We start from the raw sequence: 15,303 nt of genomic DNA, 5'->3' as shown, positions 1-15,303 counted from the left end.
ATTCTGCTTTGATTTCTCAAATATTTTTTTCTTGCCCTTATTTGCTCCAAAATAAAGAAATAAAAACATTTAATTTTAGAGTCAAATCACACCATTATATATGGTGTTTACATGAATAATAACATCTAATAGAGCTATTTGAATAGCAGAAATGCAGACTTTCTGTAAATCACACAATTCTCATGTCTCTGTAGCATTTATTTTGAAAGGACAGCAGGTGGCAGTGGAGGAAGACATCCTCCTGCAGATGCAATGGTCTTGGGTGAGGGAGGGAGGCCTGTGATATGTCCAGTCCACACATGCAGGTTCACAAACACTTACAGTATGCACCTACATCCTCTTCATCATCAGGGGAGGAGCTTTGCTAAGTGTCAGGACTGCAGAGTCAAACAGGAACGACTTGAGAAAGGAAACACATTAAAGCTGGACGTGATTCTCAGATGCTGCAGTCAGTGAGGACCCCAAAGTGCTGCAGAGCATTTTGATGCACGAGGATTCTGCTAGGGTGCTGCACGGGGACGTGACTCTGATGACCTCAGGGCTGTGGCATGGCATCTCCTGGGCACTACCGAGGCTCTGACAAGGATATAGCCAATGTGGTGCAGAGACTGCAAGGTAGGTGCAAAATGCTTACTCACCCACTGCTGCTGCTTTGGACTTGCAGCATCTTTAGAGGTGACTCAGCACTTAAGACACATTAAGTGCATTCATGATCATGACTGCTACCTCTGTGCAGCCCTGGAATCTAAAGTACCCTTGTTTGAAATGTTTGGCATTTTAAACATCAAAACACAGAAGATCTGTAACCTGTAGCATTCAAAGGAAGATCAATGGATGCCAAGTTATCCTTTATCTAAAATGGGCTTATTTTTGTGACACAATCATTTGTGACTTGAATCAGTTTCCTTTTACTTTCAGGAATTTGGAGGATTTTTGTCAGTGGGGAAATTAAAGGAGCAGATGAGACTCTGTGGTATTATTTTTTTATCAGTGTTTGTGTGCATTTACTGATTCTGTGGCACATGTTGACTGTGTGTTTGCCAACAGACAGAAGAGGGGAGCAGACAATAGGGCAGCTAATCCCCAGAGAAGCTGACGTCTAGAGAAAGCCTGTTCCTCTTTCTTAACTCAGTGGTAGCAGGAGTTCTTATTGTGGACAGTTGAATCCTGAGTCTGTCCTACATCTGCTGAGTTTCTAACACAAAAGCAGAAATGAGGTTTTAATATTTTTACTAATTCTGGAGCAGAAATGCTTAAATGTTCTTTGAACTTTTATTGTGAAACTGCTTCCCTGTTTACCGGGCTCAGTTTAGTGACACTGACAAAGTAGGAAAGTCAGGTGACAGCAGAGCTGTGACCCAATATGGCTTCTTCCTGTGCGGCATCTGAAGTGGCAGTTTCTGTGAGAGCTGAGAGCAGCATCAGCATCCACGTGGCTCCTCTGCATCACTCTGTGCAGGTGCAGGTACACCCTTTGAATCCAAATGAGACTAATTTTAGAAACCATGTTTTTCCAAACATGCCTGTTCAGTACAATTGGCGTCTAATGCAGGAACATGTTAAAGGAAACTGCAATCGATATGAAATTTAAAACATTTTAATATTTACATTTGTTTTTAATGAAAAAATCAGAGAAATTATTAGCTTCAGATAATATATTTTGTTTTTGTGGAAAAAATTATTACTTTAACAATTTACCCATAAGACCCCAGATCCATTTTACTTTAAAGAAAACTATGTAGAATGTACTACACACCAAATGGGACACATTTCTGTTGTTTTTTCTGCCACCATGGGTTCTCTTGGGTTAAGATTCAGCTGATTTTACAGAGGTGGCCAATCAAAAAAAAATTTTTTTAAAAGAAGGTCTACATCTTAATAAATACAATAGGAACTGCAGCAAACATAGTCAAGATAAAAGAGAAATGTACAAAAACGTCGCCGTTCATTTGAAAAGTTAGCAGAATGAATTTGATACATTTTAACTCTCTCTTTTTAATTACTTGTCCTTTTTTTCTTTCTTATTGTCTTTTTTCAATATTCTTTTTGAATTTATTATAATTACAGCAAAAATATTACACAAAAACAAAAATAGACCAAGAAGGTAATTCCAGGAGAAGCAATTTGAAAATCGATAAGTATTGATATTTTAATGTGTTTCCCCTAATTATTCTATCACTTATAGAAGTGTGAAGACACAGTATAAATGTACATTTGCTGATGATGAAGAAGCTTGCTGCCACTAATCCTGTTCAGAGTAATAAATAAAAGTTTAAAAGCTGAACTTTCGTTACAAAGCTTGAGTTCTGTTTCTGTATTTCCTCATTTGCTCATTTAGATGAGGGGCAGACAGAGGTTAATGTGATGTGATGTTTTATTTGCCTCCCTGTTTCTGCCCATCCTCTTGGGAAAAAGACCTGTGATGATCAAAGAGCTGCACTGTGTTTATTTGTCTGCAGGAAAAAGTTAAATGTGTTTTTTTTTTTTTACTTTGTTAAAATCTGTTCCTCACTTACAACTTAAATCTGATTGAAAAAGGCCTTTAAAAAAATCATTTTTTTGGTTTCACTCCAAATTTTGTTTGGAAATGTATATATTAATTAAAAACCTGGCTGTCCTCTACTTCGTTATTAACCGAGTTTTCCTTTAATTCTAACCTAGAGCCATTTTCGTATCCTGTAAGGTCAAATTGACTAGATTATTTCCCTCATCCTTAACAACATCCTTAAATTTCCTCAAATCCCCACCATGTCATTTTCCCTGCAGGCGTAATTGGAAAGTTGTTGCCTGAAACCATCTTTAGAACCATCAGAACTTCTGTCCCAGTTTAGGAGCCGTGTTTTTCTCCCCTCAGCCTCCTCTTTTGCTGCACCTCTCAGTCACTGAGAAAGAACAGCAATTAGTGACACCATATGGCGGAGAATGGCGAGGCTGCTTTGAACACCTCCCAGCCTGAACTCATCCATATGCTCTGGAATTTGTTCATTTGTTGTCTCTCTTTAAGGAGAAAAGCAATCCGCTGTTTTTCCCATTCAGTTTCGTACCTGTAAATGTGATGCGGGTGGCAGAGGCTCTCACTTGACACCGCCACACTTGTTTTACGATGTGCAATCTAACTCTGTCAAATTGCAAATGAGGCAGAATCCTCGTAAATGTGGAATTAGTAGGAGTAGGAGTATACTTTTACTTAAAGAGGAAGGAACGGTTGAAGGGAGAAGTTTGAAATCAGTAAAATTGAGTGCATCTGAAGGACTCACTTTTGATGGATTAAGCAGAAAGAAAAAGCCGTGGATGAACACAAGAGAAAGAAAGCCACCAGTTTTTAAGTCTCTGATTGCTTGTGGGTCTGGCTGTGATCCTGAGGCTGGCACACAGCCAGGTTGACATCTCGTTGCCAGGGGCGACATTATGATTTGGTCGCAGCCAAAGAAGGCCCAGGCAGACGGTCACCTTGAGCCATGCCAGCCTCCTGTTTGGTTGTGACACTGCCATTCATCGACATGACTCGGGTACCGGGACTTCACACAGGCACATGTGCCCAGAATCACAGTCAGACTCCAAAACCACCACTGTGAGGTAAAAATAGCAGCCATGCATCTTTTTTGCTCCCCCGTCATACCGCTGGGAGCCAGCAGTTTAGTTAAGTGGTTAAACAGACCCAGAGCGAGTATTTAGGGCTGCCAGGCCAGAAGTTAGGCACAGCATGACTTTTTTTTTATTCGGCTTCTTCTTCTCCTTGACTTTCCAGATTGTGTTCTTGACTTGTTGCCATGGCTGTAGTCGATGACAGCCAGAGGATCTTTGAACCTGTGACCTTGTTGTCACAGTCTGCTTTTGTAAAAGAGAATTTTTTTCCTGAATGAAATCCTCTGTTCATGCGTGTGTGTGTTTCCACACACTGCTGCACAAGATCATGTCCTATTGACAGCTCCTGTTGCAGATTAGATCGTAATCTCTTTTAACCTGACTGGCAGTCAAGGTCTGAGTGACATTTGAAAAGATCAGTTCACTGAAAGTCCCACATTTAAAATATGGAAGGTCAAATGGTGCTCATTTACTTTGAAATGTCACACCTTTAAAGGTGACTCGTCCTGACGTGAAGTTTCAGTTTTTCATTCATTTTTTTTTTTACAAAAGAAGTCTTGATGTAATATTGGTCTCTAACGTTTAACATTATTCTTTGAACTGGTAGAGATTTAATGCCAAACGAGCCTAAATGTGAGCTTTAAACTATCTTTAGCCTCAAAGTCGCCTTTCCATCTTTTGATCTATATTTCAAAGCATGCCCAGTGGTCTTTTGACTATGATGATGCTGTTTTTAGCCAAAATTACATAAAGCTGTGTCGTTTTCTAGGACATAATTTCTGCAGAGCGGCAGTAGCTCATCAGAACTTTGCATCTGAGTTGGCATGGAGTAACCTCGCCCCCACTTCGCCATCCCATTTGGAGAGCATTTTACTTTGTCACATGTAAGCTTATTTTTTAAACAGCTCCTGATTCACTATAAAACAAAGAAATACACAGAAATGCAATTTTGATCTTAATTTTCTTAATATATATCATCCGGCATCAGAAATATGCAACAAGAACGTGTTAAAAATACTATTTCCATCGGAGTGGGTCTTTAAGCTGCAACCCTTTCCCTGTGCTGGAGTCTCTTCAGCATTTCTGATCTGGTGATATTTCTAAGGCTGAGCTGTCAGATAACTTTGACAGATGGACCAAATACTGTCCATACAGATAATCTTGTGATTTTGACCCAAAGACATATCCAGTTTCTCTCTTCAATACCATCCTCACTCTTATCTTCCACTGACAGACACCTCTTCTTTCTTCTTTTTTCTGTTGGTGACCTAGTGGGATATTTTACCTCTGGCAGTAAATCAGCAGATCACTGGTAAACCTTGACCTCAAACAGGTCAAATTCACCGGCAGAGCTTTAGTTTTTCCGCTTAACTGTGACTCAAATGTACCTTTTTTAAACAAACACTGCTCTTAACTTTAAAATTTGCCAGTAAGGTTATCTATTACCTTTATTTTTTATCTGCCTTTACTGTGAAATAAAACAGTGCTGTATTTATGACTCAAGATTTTATTTTGTCAGCCACAAACCTTGCAAGCTAACAAAGCAAAGCACAGAGTTTGCATTTAATCACCTAGAAATGCTTTATTAGTTGTTTTTGTTTTAACTGAAAGGTATAGCTTTTACACTGTTATTTTTTTAAAAGGTGGTTTGAGTAAAACATAAAGCATAAAAAGTCAGAGAGTGGTTGCACAAAGCAGGATTTGGTTAATAACTTTGGCACAGCTCCAGCAGGTGTTTTTATTTCACAGCATAACTGAATTTACTGCCTGACCAGCGGGACTCATGGTGTGTGCTGACGCCAGTCCTTTCACTTTATTTGTCCATGTAATGTGTGGAGCGCTACTGAACCCGGATAAAGAGCTTAGACTGTCTGACCCACTCCCACACTCACACAACGCCACACACACACGCGCACACACACACACACACACACACACACACATGCGTCTGCGGAGAGCAACAGAGAAACATCAAGGTGAATATGATTCTCAGAGCCAAATTAAGTCTTAATGCTCTTAGTGCCCCTTTGTGGTGATTTGAGGTGACCCCTGGCGCTCAGTGGAGTAGATGCTTTGTGTCCGTTTGTGTGTGGTGCTGAAACTGTGTTTGCTTCCTTATAAAATAATAGAGAAACCTATTAGATCTCAGTGAGGGGTTTGCTGAATAAAAAATCAACAATTTAAAAGACAACGAATGTTTGCAAATCTGCATTTCTTTTCATTTTCTTTGCAGATTCTGAAATAATTTGGACTAAAAATCAGTTTTTGAATACTGGTTGTTTAATAATACATGCAGACATGTTAAATATCTATAGATGTTTTGTCTTTTTTTTTTTAACCCAGAAATGTTGAAGGTACGTGGTTTTTACGTGTTATTTCTGAATTTAAGTAAAGGTTCTGAAAAATCAAAATAACTATGTAGACCTCTTTATAAAGTAATTTCCAAAAACTAAATGACTGAGATGGGTTCTAATAACAAATGCGTTTCTTGTAACTTATTTTATTATGATTAAAGCATTTTAGAATGTTTATTTGACCCTGAGTAAGTAAAGGATTCATTGTTGTGTTGATAGACTTGAACAAGCACAAATCTGTGGGCACATTGCTGATATCAGTGTATTATCGATTTGGCAGAATTTCTTAAAATTGACTGAAATAGGAAAAATTCACACTAGTACATATTTTTTGCTACATCATTTCAAATACCCTTACTTTTCTCCAGTTACATTCATTCTTTGTGTGACCGCAGGTGCAGAAATTGCCGAAATGACTTTAACAGTTGCCCGATTTTGATGAACACTGCAATATTTGGGCATCCTTGTCACAGACAAAATGTCTCCTCTGCACATCTGCTACTAAAAAAGAGAAGGAGCTTGAGAGAGGAAAGAGCTTGTTTTGATAATCACTTTGACTTGTTCCCCCCTTCTTATTCCCTTTAATGTGGTGTCATTATTACCGAAGCATAATTAGCTATGCTAATGGCTTGGCATTTTTGACTTCCGTCTCAGCACTTTGGTTTGGACTGGTAAAAATGTGCTCCAGATGAAGTGGCGTGAAGAATGGGGCGTCTGAATGGACATGTGAGGGTTGAGTAGGGGTGCTGAGAGCATGATGGAGGGTGCTATTGAGAGCTGGAGCTAAAGTACTTCAGAGATAGTGTATTTCTTTTTTTTTTTTTTTTGGGAGGTTGGAGTAAAAGAGCTAGAATCAGGAAGTGGATAAATATGCTATTGACGATGAAAAGGGACTAAAAAGCTGCTGTAATCTGTAAAATCACTTTGTGTGTCAGTGAGGTGGATTCCCCATGCGTGCACTTATGTGGGAGAATATGGAACAATTACAGGATGCCTTGGGAGTACAAAATAAAACCCTCCATTTAGTGCATGATAGCTGAAACGAGCTTTTTCCATTACAGCCTGTGAAGATGCATTACAGCAAAAATATTTTTCTAACATTAATAAAACAACAAAATAAGCACTTCCCCTCCAACTCCTCTTAGAGATTAATTAAAGGATGCAGCTTTTATTTTAATGTCTGTCAGCCCAAACAATGTAAGGATAATGAGTCTAAATATGCTTATCTCTGACTGAATGGTAAAATTACATTTTTTATTGAGTCTGCATTTCAAATTCTCTTAATTTATCCATTTTCTAGTAGGTCTTTATTTTGGTTTGCCTTTTGTTTAAGCATCTTCAGGACAGGGTAACACAATTGAAGTCTTGGCTGTCCACTAGGTGGCATTCTGTCTCTGCATACAACATCTAAAGCCAAACAGGAACTCTTAGTTGCTCACACAGAAAACCCAAATATCCTTGGGCTGTAGAGATTACAATACGAGCAGACACAGTGCAGTTTTACCCTCCAGAAGACGATTTTCCCCTCCTTTAATGGTTAAAAATACACTGTTCCTTCTCTCATCGGGAAGCATCACGCCCTGCAGACACATAGTTGTATGAGCGTAGGGTGCTGACCCACATCCAACCTCCACAACCTCAGTGAGGGATCTGGTGTTTTTCTGGCCTGCCAGGGGCTCCAGCAGAGATCCAAACCAGCTGAGGTTCACTCTAGTTTAACTCTGAATGCCTCATCTTTTTCTTTTACTTGTCTGGTGCAAAGACCCCTGAGATCTGGAGCCTGAAGGAGACGACGTATTTCTACTCATGCAGCAGGGCAGGTCTTTTTCAGCCTTTTCCAGGAGTGTTTGTGTGCCCCGTCCGTCTGTCTCAGCTCCCATGGTGACGTCTAATAACTCCCTGGAAATCCCCTTCATCTAGTTTTGCTGCTTTGTCCTGGGGTTGTTCTTCTATGTAGTTTGAACAATTTCAGCTTCCTCTCTTTTTTTCACTTCACAAACAAGACGAAAACATCTATTGTGTTTTAGAGCAATATTAGTTCAGCTAAGATCGACAATATTCCTTGAATTTATTCTCAAAAATCAACAATCAAACTTTCAGCACCCTGGACAGTTCTGTCGCCTCTCTAAAATTCTTTGATTAGGACGTCTTTAATTTAGAAAATCCATCAATATTGCCTGTTTCATTATTTACATCAGTGTTAATGTGTGGGCTGACTGGTTCTGCACAAACAGCAGTGTGTCAAGAACGATGGATTTTAGTCTGCTGCAGTATGGGCCAAGGCTTTTCCTGCAAGATCGTTATTGACCAGCAGTTTGAGCGAATAGAAAAGCTTAGCTGGATTCTGCTTTCTACAAATATAAAAATATAGATTTCTGGACTGGAGTAGCAGAAATGTAGAGATGGAAGCAAGCGGTAAAAACATTTTATGGAGGTCCCAGTTTGTCTACCACTTAAAAATCTACACCAGGTCCAACGCTGAAATGAAAAACAGACCGTCATTTCAAAGAGGCTTGTGAGGGCTCTGTGACGGCCACTTTCAGGCCTGTTAAAGGGAACAGTGTCAGCAGGGTGATTATCAGCAGACAGATAGCGGATGACAGCTGCCATTGGTTATTGATGACTTTCATAATTAAAATCCCTTATGGGGAGAACTCGAAGAACAAAAGAGAAAAATCACACAAATGATGAATGGTCCTTTCATCTTTAAGACTGATATAAGACCCACCAGGCTCTTCAGGGTGGATATTGCTTTCCAGGAAAGTCCTTTAATGTGCATTCAAAGAGGAGTCCTGTGCTTTTAATATTTCCAGAGCCTGCAGTGCCTGTGTGCTCGCTTTTGCATGTTTGTTTGTGTGTCAGAGGAAACGGCAAATAAATAGGAGAATAATAAACAGACTGAAAAAAGGAGACCAGGTTAGACAGATTGATAAGTTATTAGACAGTATCTCTTGTCCAGCCAAAATCTATGATCAATTGTCACTGTTAGTCAGAGCAGCTTTAGAGACTAATAAAACACAAAATCAGTTCTCTTTTGGTGTTTTATGTTTGATTTTGTACATTTCATTTTTTAGCTTGAATATTTTTGGTGCAAATTAAACTAGGGGGACACGATTTAAAAAAGAAAGAGGAAAACATGCAACACTGCCTCTATACTGGCAGGTCTCAGCCCAAAACTTCAGAGTTGTTTCTTAGGTTATCTGAGTTCAAAGGTTTAAAAATAAAAAAAGAATCATCATGTTAGTAAATAAGTAACTAAACTAACTCAAATTGCTGGAGTAAAACGATTTTATTAGCTTTTTTTGCCATTTACCAAAACACATACAGTTTTTTTAATATTGCTTTATACATTTTTTCATGAACAGCTTAAAAAGAAGAAAACAACAGAGTGATGTATATCAGTGGACCTAAAAAGAATTCCATTTAAATGTTATTGTTCTTTGACAAAACTCTTCGCATTTGCTGTGCTTTCCTCAAGGGCATGCGGCATGTAAAAGGCAGCTAATGCAGTGTACCAGGAATCAAACTACTGACCTTCTGACTGATAGACACTGCTGTTACTTTTATAGCAACTCCCTAACTAGTAAGGAAATGTGTATATTCAGGAATAATAACATGCAAACCCTATTCACATTATTCATATACTTTTTCAATACTATGATGAAATCATTTACTGATCATTAAATTATCTTTATATGAGTATATTGTGTTGAATATGTGTGTCAATTGTAAATAAATAACAAATGTATACAATTTATACCAAAATTCTCATCCAAAACCTCTCAGTTGTCTTAAAAAAACAGTGTTGTTTTTGTGTTTCAGTTGAGGTGAGTTCAAGGTCTGTCAGAGAAAATGGTTTGTGCTAACATAGTGCTAGCCTGTGAATGCCACATGTGTTTGGTATCAGGAGTGCACTGCGAGGATCCCTAAACGTCTGTCGTGTCGACGCTGTGTGGGAGCACGTGTCAAAGTGAGCGTGGCGCTGTCAGAGTCTACCAACCCGCTCAGCAGCCCTCCTCACAAGCTCTCAGCCCTCCAGTGCCTCATCAGGACCAAGCTGCTGTGACATCACTCACTCCGATGCTTTCTGATTGGCCAGTCTTTGGAGTGGGGGGGGGGTGTTCTTGCAGCTTACAGTGAAAAATGCATAGAAAGAGGGAAGATGAGGGAGGACCAAGGCAGAGGGTCCGTGAGAGGGAGAGGGAGCAGGAAAGATTGATGCTGAGGCAAGCCGGCACTGCGCAACACTCACACACACACGCACACACAAATATGTTCAGTATCATGGGTTTTCTCACATCACACTCCCCAGCTGCTTAACAGCCGGGAAAAACAGAGTCTGACTGAGTCCGCAGCCTGTTACTGCAGGACGGGACAGAGGACAGCAGGACGCGGAGAAGGATCCCTGAGAGTAGGATTGCTGCTTCTCTGCATCACCTCAGGGCGACAGCTCCTCTGCTGTCACCTCTGAAGGTCTTAAGGAACTCTTTAAAGACGCAAAGACAGGAAAAGAGGCAGCAAGGGCAGGAGCAAGGGCAAGTGGCATGGCTGTCCTGGACGCCCTCTGAAGACACTTATGATAATGTACAGTTCAGGGTGCAAGATGGAAGGAAGATTAGGAGTGGAAAGCTCCCCTAAAAAGAAGCAGTCTCTCAACCTGGTGGCCGGATTTTACCATTACCTCCGCGGTGAGTGAGATTGTGAGCCCCACTGAGAAGAGGAAGTTTACTGAATGTGCATGAGGAGGCGTGTGATTCAGTGTTGCACTGCAGCGTGGAAGCTGTACGTGCCTGACACTGTGTGTAATGTGTGTGTATGTGAGTATGCCTTTTGCATTGCAATTTCCTAACTAAAATACCCCTGAAGGGTATTTTTTTTTTTTAATGGCTGTGTGAATATTAATAGAAATGGGCTGATTTTTAAAAAGTGTGTTTCCAAATTGGTGTTATGTTTTTGTGTGTTTTGCATGTATGTGTTTTATATTTTTGCTGAGTGAAAATGTATGTTCCTCTGCCTCTGTTTATGGATTTCATCCATATTGTTTTTTTATATTATTTAACTTTGAAAGAAAACTCATTTTATTTTAATTCTTATTTTGGGGATTTTTTTTGGAAATGAAAGTAAATTCAATTGATATTTTATAATGCTTAAGCTCACTACAGGGGAGAATTTTTGGATGATTTACTGAAATACTCTTTTTGTTTTTCTTTTTATTTTCTGATTGGGGAGAAATTCGTGTGTGTGGGGCTTGTGTGCATCGATAGTTCAAAGTCACCTCGTCCCTGAGAAGATGCAGCCGTGCTCTCCTGCACACATGTACCTGCTCCACCATGCAAAATCTTTCCCATTCTGATCCAATACTTGAACTATCAATATTTGATTCTTCCTGAACCCAATCAAAAGACTAATTTATAAAACAGGGGCTGCTCAGTCGCATGTATGACTATACTTGAATGTGTCTGCATTATGTATGAACTGCAGCCCCCCCCCCCCCCCCCCCTCTTCCATTCTCTCTCCCTCCTTACACTCACATGTGCTCACAGTTGGTTAGTGACACACTAACCAACTTAAGTATAATCAAACCGTTGAGATATTCCATTAAGGTAAAGGAAAATCCTCACTCTTTGCTCCTGTGCTTAAGGATTCTACTGCATGTTGGATAAAAAGTGTTTCTATGTTTACTTCAAACATACTAGCTTGAACAAACAGTTCAGGGAGACGGCCTTTCCTTTTTTTTTGGTTCTCAGATAAGTTGAGTAGCTTTTTTAGGGACATCAGGAGACATCTTTGCTATTGATTGTCCCTTTGCTAAATGGCCTTTATTGCAGCAGCCACCTGAAACAACCTGATGTGGATTTAAACCAGAGAAACCAAAGTTGAGCTGCTTCTTGCTTTTTTTTAGACTTATTAAAATCAACATTTTAATTTTGAGAAAAAATACACTTTTCTGTATGTAAATTAAATGTTTCGACTGAGTTCACAAACACAAAGTGATACATCAGAGTTGAAACACAATCAACTCTCACAATGCAACACAAGTAGAGATTAAAGCGTAAACAAAGATTGCATTCTAATCCCTTATTTATTTATTATCGCATGTGATTAATAGTGACGCTCTGGGTTCTGATTTGCAGATGAGCAGGAAGCAGTGCAGAAAAGGACCTTTACAAAATGGATCAATTCCCACTTGGCAAAGGTAAGAGGGTCTGCTTGATTCTCCCCATTGCTTTATGCCAGCTTTGTGCTTTGAAAACTTCACCACTCATCGCTCCTGCTCCATGAATGACCCAACTTTCCTTCATTCTGTGTGCACGCAGTCCTGTTCAGAGCCAGTCATATGACTGACTTTTCCAGATAAGACCACACACTCAGTCATTCTTTCTCACATGATTCTCTTCTTATTCTTTAATTCCTTCATGGCTTCGGGCACAGATTTACAGCATAATTATCTCAGTTTTTTATTTCTACAATCAGCAATCAGTAATTTGTATCCTAATAACCTCTCTTTCTCAACATTGGGCAAGTTAAACAGCTCAAAATAGAGGCATCTAAGTTAAAACCTCCCTAAGGTGTTGGCAGTCTAACCCACACATCTGCAGCCACACGAGGTGGCCTTCATTTGCCTGTAATTACTGCATCCCGCCTCACCGTGCTCTTCAGCCTCCTTTAAAAATGTTGAAAGTATGACAATGCAACCCCATTAAGTGTCATTCCAATTAGTGATGCTGCATTCAAGGTTTCCTGTTTGATTTGGACAGCTGTGGAAGCTTTGGCCTGCAGCTGATGTGGAGCAGAAAATTAATTTAACATTGGCTCTGAGGGGTAAATACCTTATTAGAATATTGAGATTCAGGTCTCAGGACCACTTAACCACTATGCATACTCAAACTTGACAGAGGTGATGCATGTTGGTGATGCAAGACATTCATGAGATGAATAAAAGGGGTGTAGTGGGCTATAGGAGTGACAGAGTTGGGAGTGCATCAAGGTGCAATTCTAGGCACCTTTTTCATTGACAGAGGAGTTTAGACAGGACTTTTTGGAGATTCGGATCTTTTCATATGTCACTATCATCTGAGTGAGTGAAGAAAAATATACAGAGGTACAGGTTATAACCGGAACGGAACAGGAATGAGGAGTGCAAGACTTTCCATCAGTTGTTAGCAAAAAGGTAAACAGACGGTTTCTCAGGTTGTAGAGAAGAAAGTAAAAAGATAGTGGTGTTTAGCTAATACTTACTTGTAAAATCAAAAACTAATCATGTGAGGATCATAGGTTCCAACCTTCCCTCTGTCCAGGACCTGTACTGGTCCAAGACTGGTAAAGTCTCCACAGACCCCTCATACCACAGACACAATCTCTTTTAACTCTTCCCCTCGGGCTGGCGTTTCAGAGCTCTGCAAGCCAAAACTGTTGCTCTGATGAACTTTGCACCGCCACACACTGTACAAAACCACACACATGAAAGGTTTTCAATCAATTGAAATGTTGCACATATGTCTGTTTATTTTACACCTATTTATGCTTTGCATGCTTTGTCCTTGTAGAAAAAAATACATTTGCATAAGTTACTGGAATCAAATTCCTTGTGCACTCATTCTTGGCCGTACATTCATTGTCTGAACTCGTTTTATATTCATTAGCTGCCGGAGCCTAACCCGGCCATTTTAGGGGGAAGGTGGGGCACACCCTGGACAGGTTGCCATTCTGTCACAAGGCAACAATCAAGCACCCATGCACACACACGGTCACACCTAGGGAAAATGTAGAGTCATCAATTCATATGAAGCATGGTTTGGGTCAGTGGGAGGAAGCTAGAGTCCCTGGAGAAAACTCACACATGGACGGGGAGAACATGCAAACTCCACACAGAAAGGTCCCAGCTGGGGCCTTCTGGCTGTGAGGCAAGAGCGCCAACCACTATGCAGCCACCAAACTTATAAAGCTGATTCTCAGTTAAAAACTAGTTAGCAAAACCTGGCAGCAGAAAACTTTGAAAGGGTGGCATGTGAGAACAGGAGGGTGGAAAGTCATTACAAATGAAAGGATAAAAAAAGACATTTTAAACTGTTTTATTTATTAAATGCTTTTCAAAGCATTTGCAAGGCTTTTTGCTGGGGGCCAGCTGCTCCCTTGCTCCCCCTGTAGCTCTGCCCCTGGTTCGGGAAAAAATCTTTGTTCTTATTGATATTTGAGCAAATTATACAAACTTGGTTGTAAATTGTTTTGCATACAGTATAATCTGAATCTATGCCTCCTAAACATTTACTAAACTCCACAACAATAGTTGTCACTGATTTACTTCTGTGTTACTCCTAAACAAAAAATGTGATTTGAATCCCCTTACCAATCAGCCTTTGTGGTACCTTTTGTAAATTGTTAACACAGTTTGGAGTGAATGAGTAGCAGAAAGCTCTGCTTCCCACAGGAATCTTTCTCCCATGAGTGATAACAGGGCGATAAACCAAAAGTGTTAATTAAAGAGCTTTACAGGTGCTTGGAGGCAGTTTTTCTTCCTGCGTCTACTTTCCGCATCAGATCAGGGTGTGATAGGTTTTCCTCAGCTTCGCCCTTGCAATTGTAAAAAGACATCAATCAGATAACCAAACCATTTTATTTCAAAGCAAACCAAGCAGCCTTGTGTCTTCTTCACCTAAAAGAATCAAGTTAACATGTCTTTTTTCAGCTACAACAGAAATGAATTGGTTAACAAAACTCTTTCATTAAAATTCTGTTTTAATTGACTATAATTAATGGATTCAGCCCGTTGCTGTTCCACTGCAAGATATATTTGATTTCTACGCCAATAGTAATTGCATAGTTTTGCTGCCTCCTTTTATGCCCATCAGGAAAATACCCTTTCACCTTATGCCTGACGTTCCCATGGTGACACTGATTGGCCTATATTTGTCTTCCAAAATGTCTAGATGGTCGCCCTGAGGCTTGTGAAGGAGTAGAGACATTTGTGATGAGCACAGTGGAAAATAGCCACTTACATAAAGAAAGTTAAAGTTTTATGAGCCTGCGTAGGTCCACAGCTTTGATGGTGAGAGTAGCAAATACCTGCAACTTCTCTGATGATGAAAATGGCCTTTTTTTACTGATTTCATAGAGAGAGAGAAAAGTTTTGCCCTCCGAGGGACAGATCTTGCTGCTAGCAATGCAGATGATTATACCACTCCAGTTATCACAAGTCCTAAATTGAGCGCCTTAAGGTGTGTGATTAATCGCAAGGTGGGTTAGGAAGGGGCTTCCATTCACTATAAGTTCCCTCCCCCCTACTTTACTACTCCACAGGTATAACAAAAGAAGTCATACAGCCCCAGACTAAAGAGAGGGGATGTATTGGAGCTGGTAATTTATA

General features: G+C 39.9%; 1 protein-coding gene across 6 annotated transcripts in view; it reads left to right on the top strand.

Annotated features, from left to right (window-relative positions):
- Positions 1 to 386: 386 nt before the first annotated feature.
- Positions 387 to 15,303, top strand: part of LOC101167089 (nesprin-1) — a 105,069-nt gene continuing 90,152 nt past the window's right edge. For 3 of the 6 annotated variants that reach the window (XM_023953158.1, XM_023953157.1, XM_023953155.1), the window contains exons 1-2: positions 10,170 to 10,627; positions 12,074 to 12,135. In XM_023953158.1, the coding sequence (XP_023808926.1) occupies positions 10,516 to 10,627; positions 12,074 to 12,135 (174 nt within the window). In that variant the 5' untranslated portion in view covers positions 10,170 to 10,515. Of the gene's footprint in view, positions 616 to 10,168; positions 10,628 to 12,073; positions 12,136 to 15,303 lie in introns of those variants that run through there. The other 3 variants (XM_023953156.1, XM_023953160.1, XM_023953159.1) reach the window with 3 other exon arrangements.

The sequence above is a fragment of the Oryzias latipes genome, chromosome 24, assembly GCF_002234675.1.
Source record: "Oryzias latipes chromosome 24, ASM223467v1".
Lineage (NCBI taxonomy): Eukaryota > Metazoa > Chordata > Actinopteri > Beloniformes > Adrianichthyidae > Oryzias > Oryzias latipes.
This window is presented reverse-complemented; position numbering and strand designations above follow the sequence as displayed.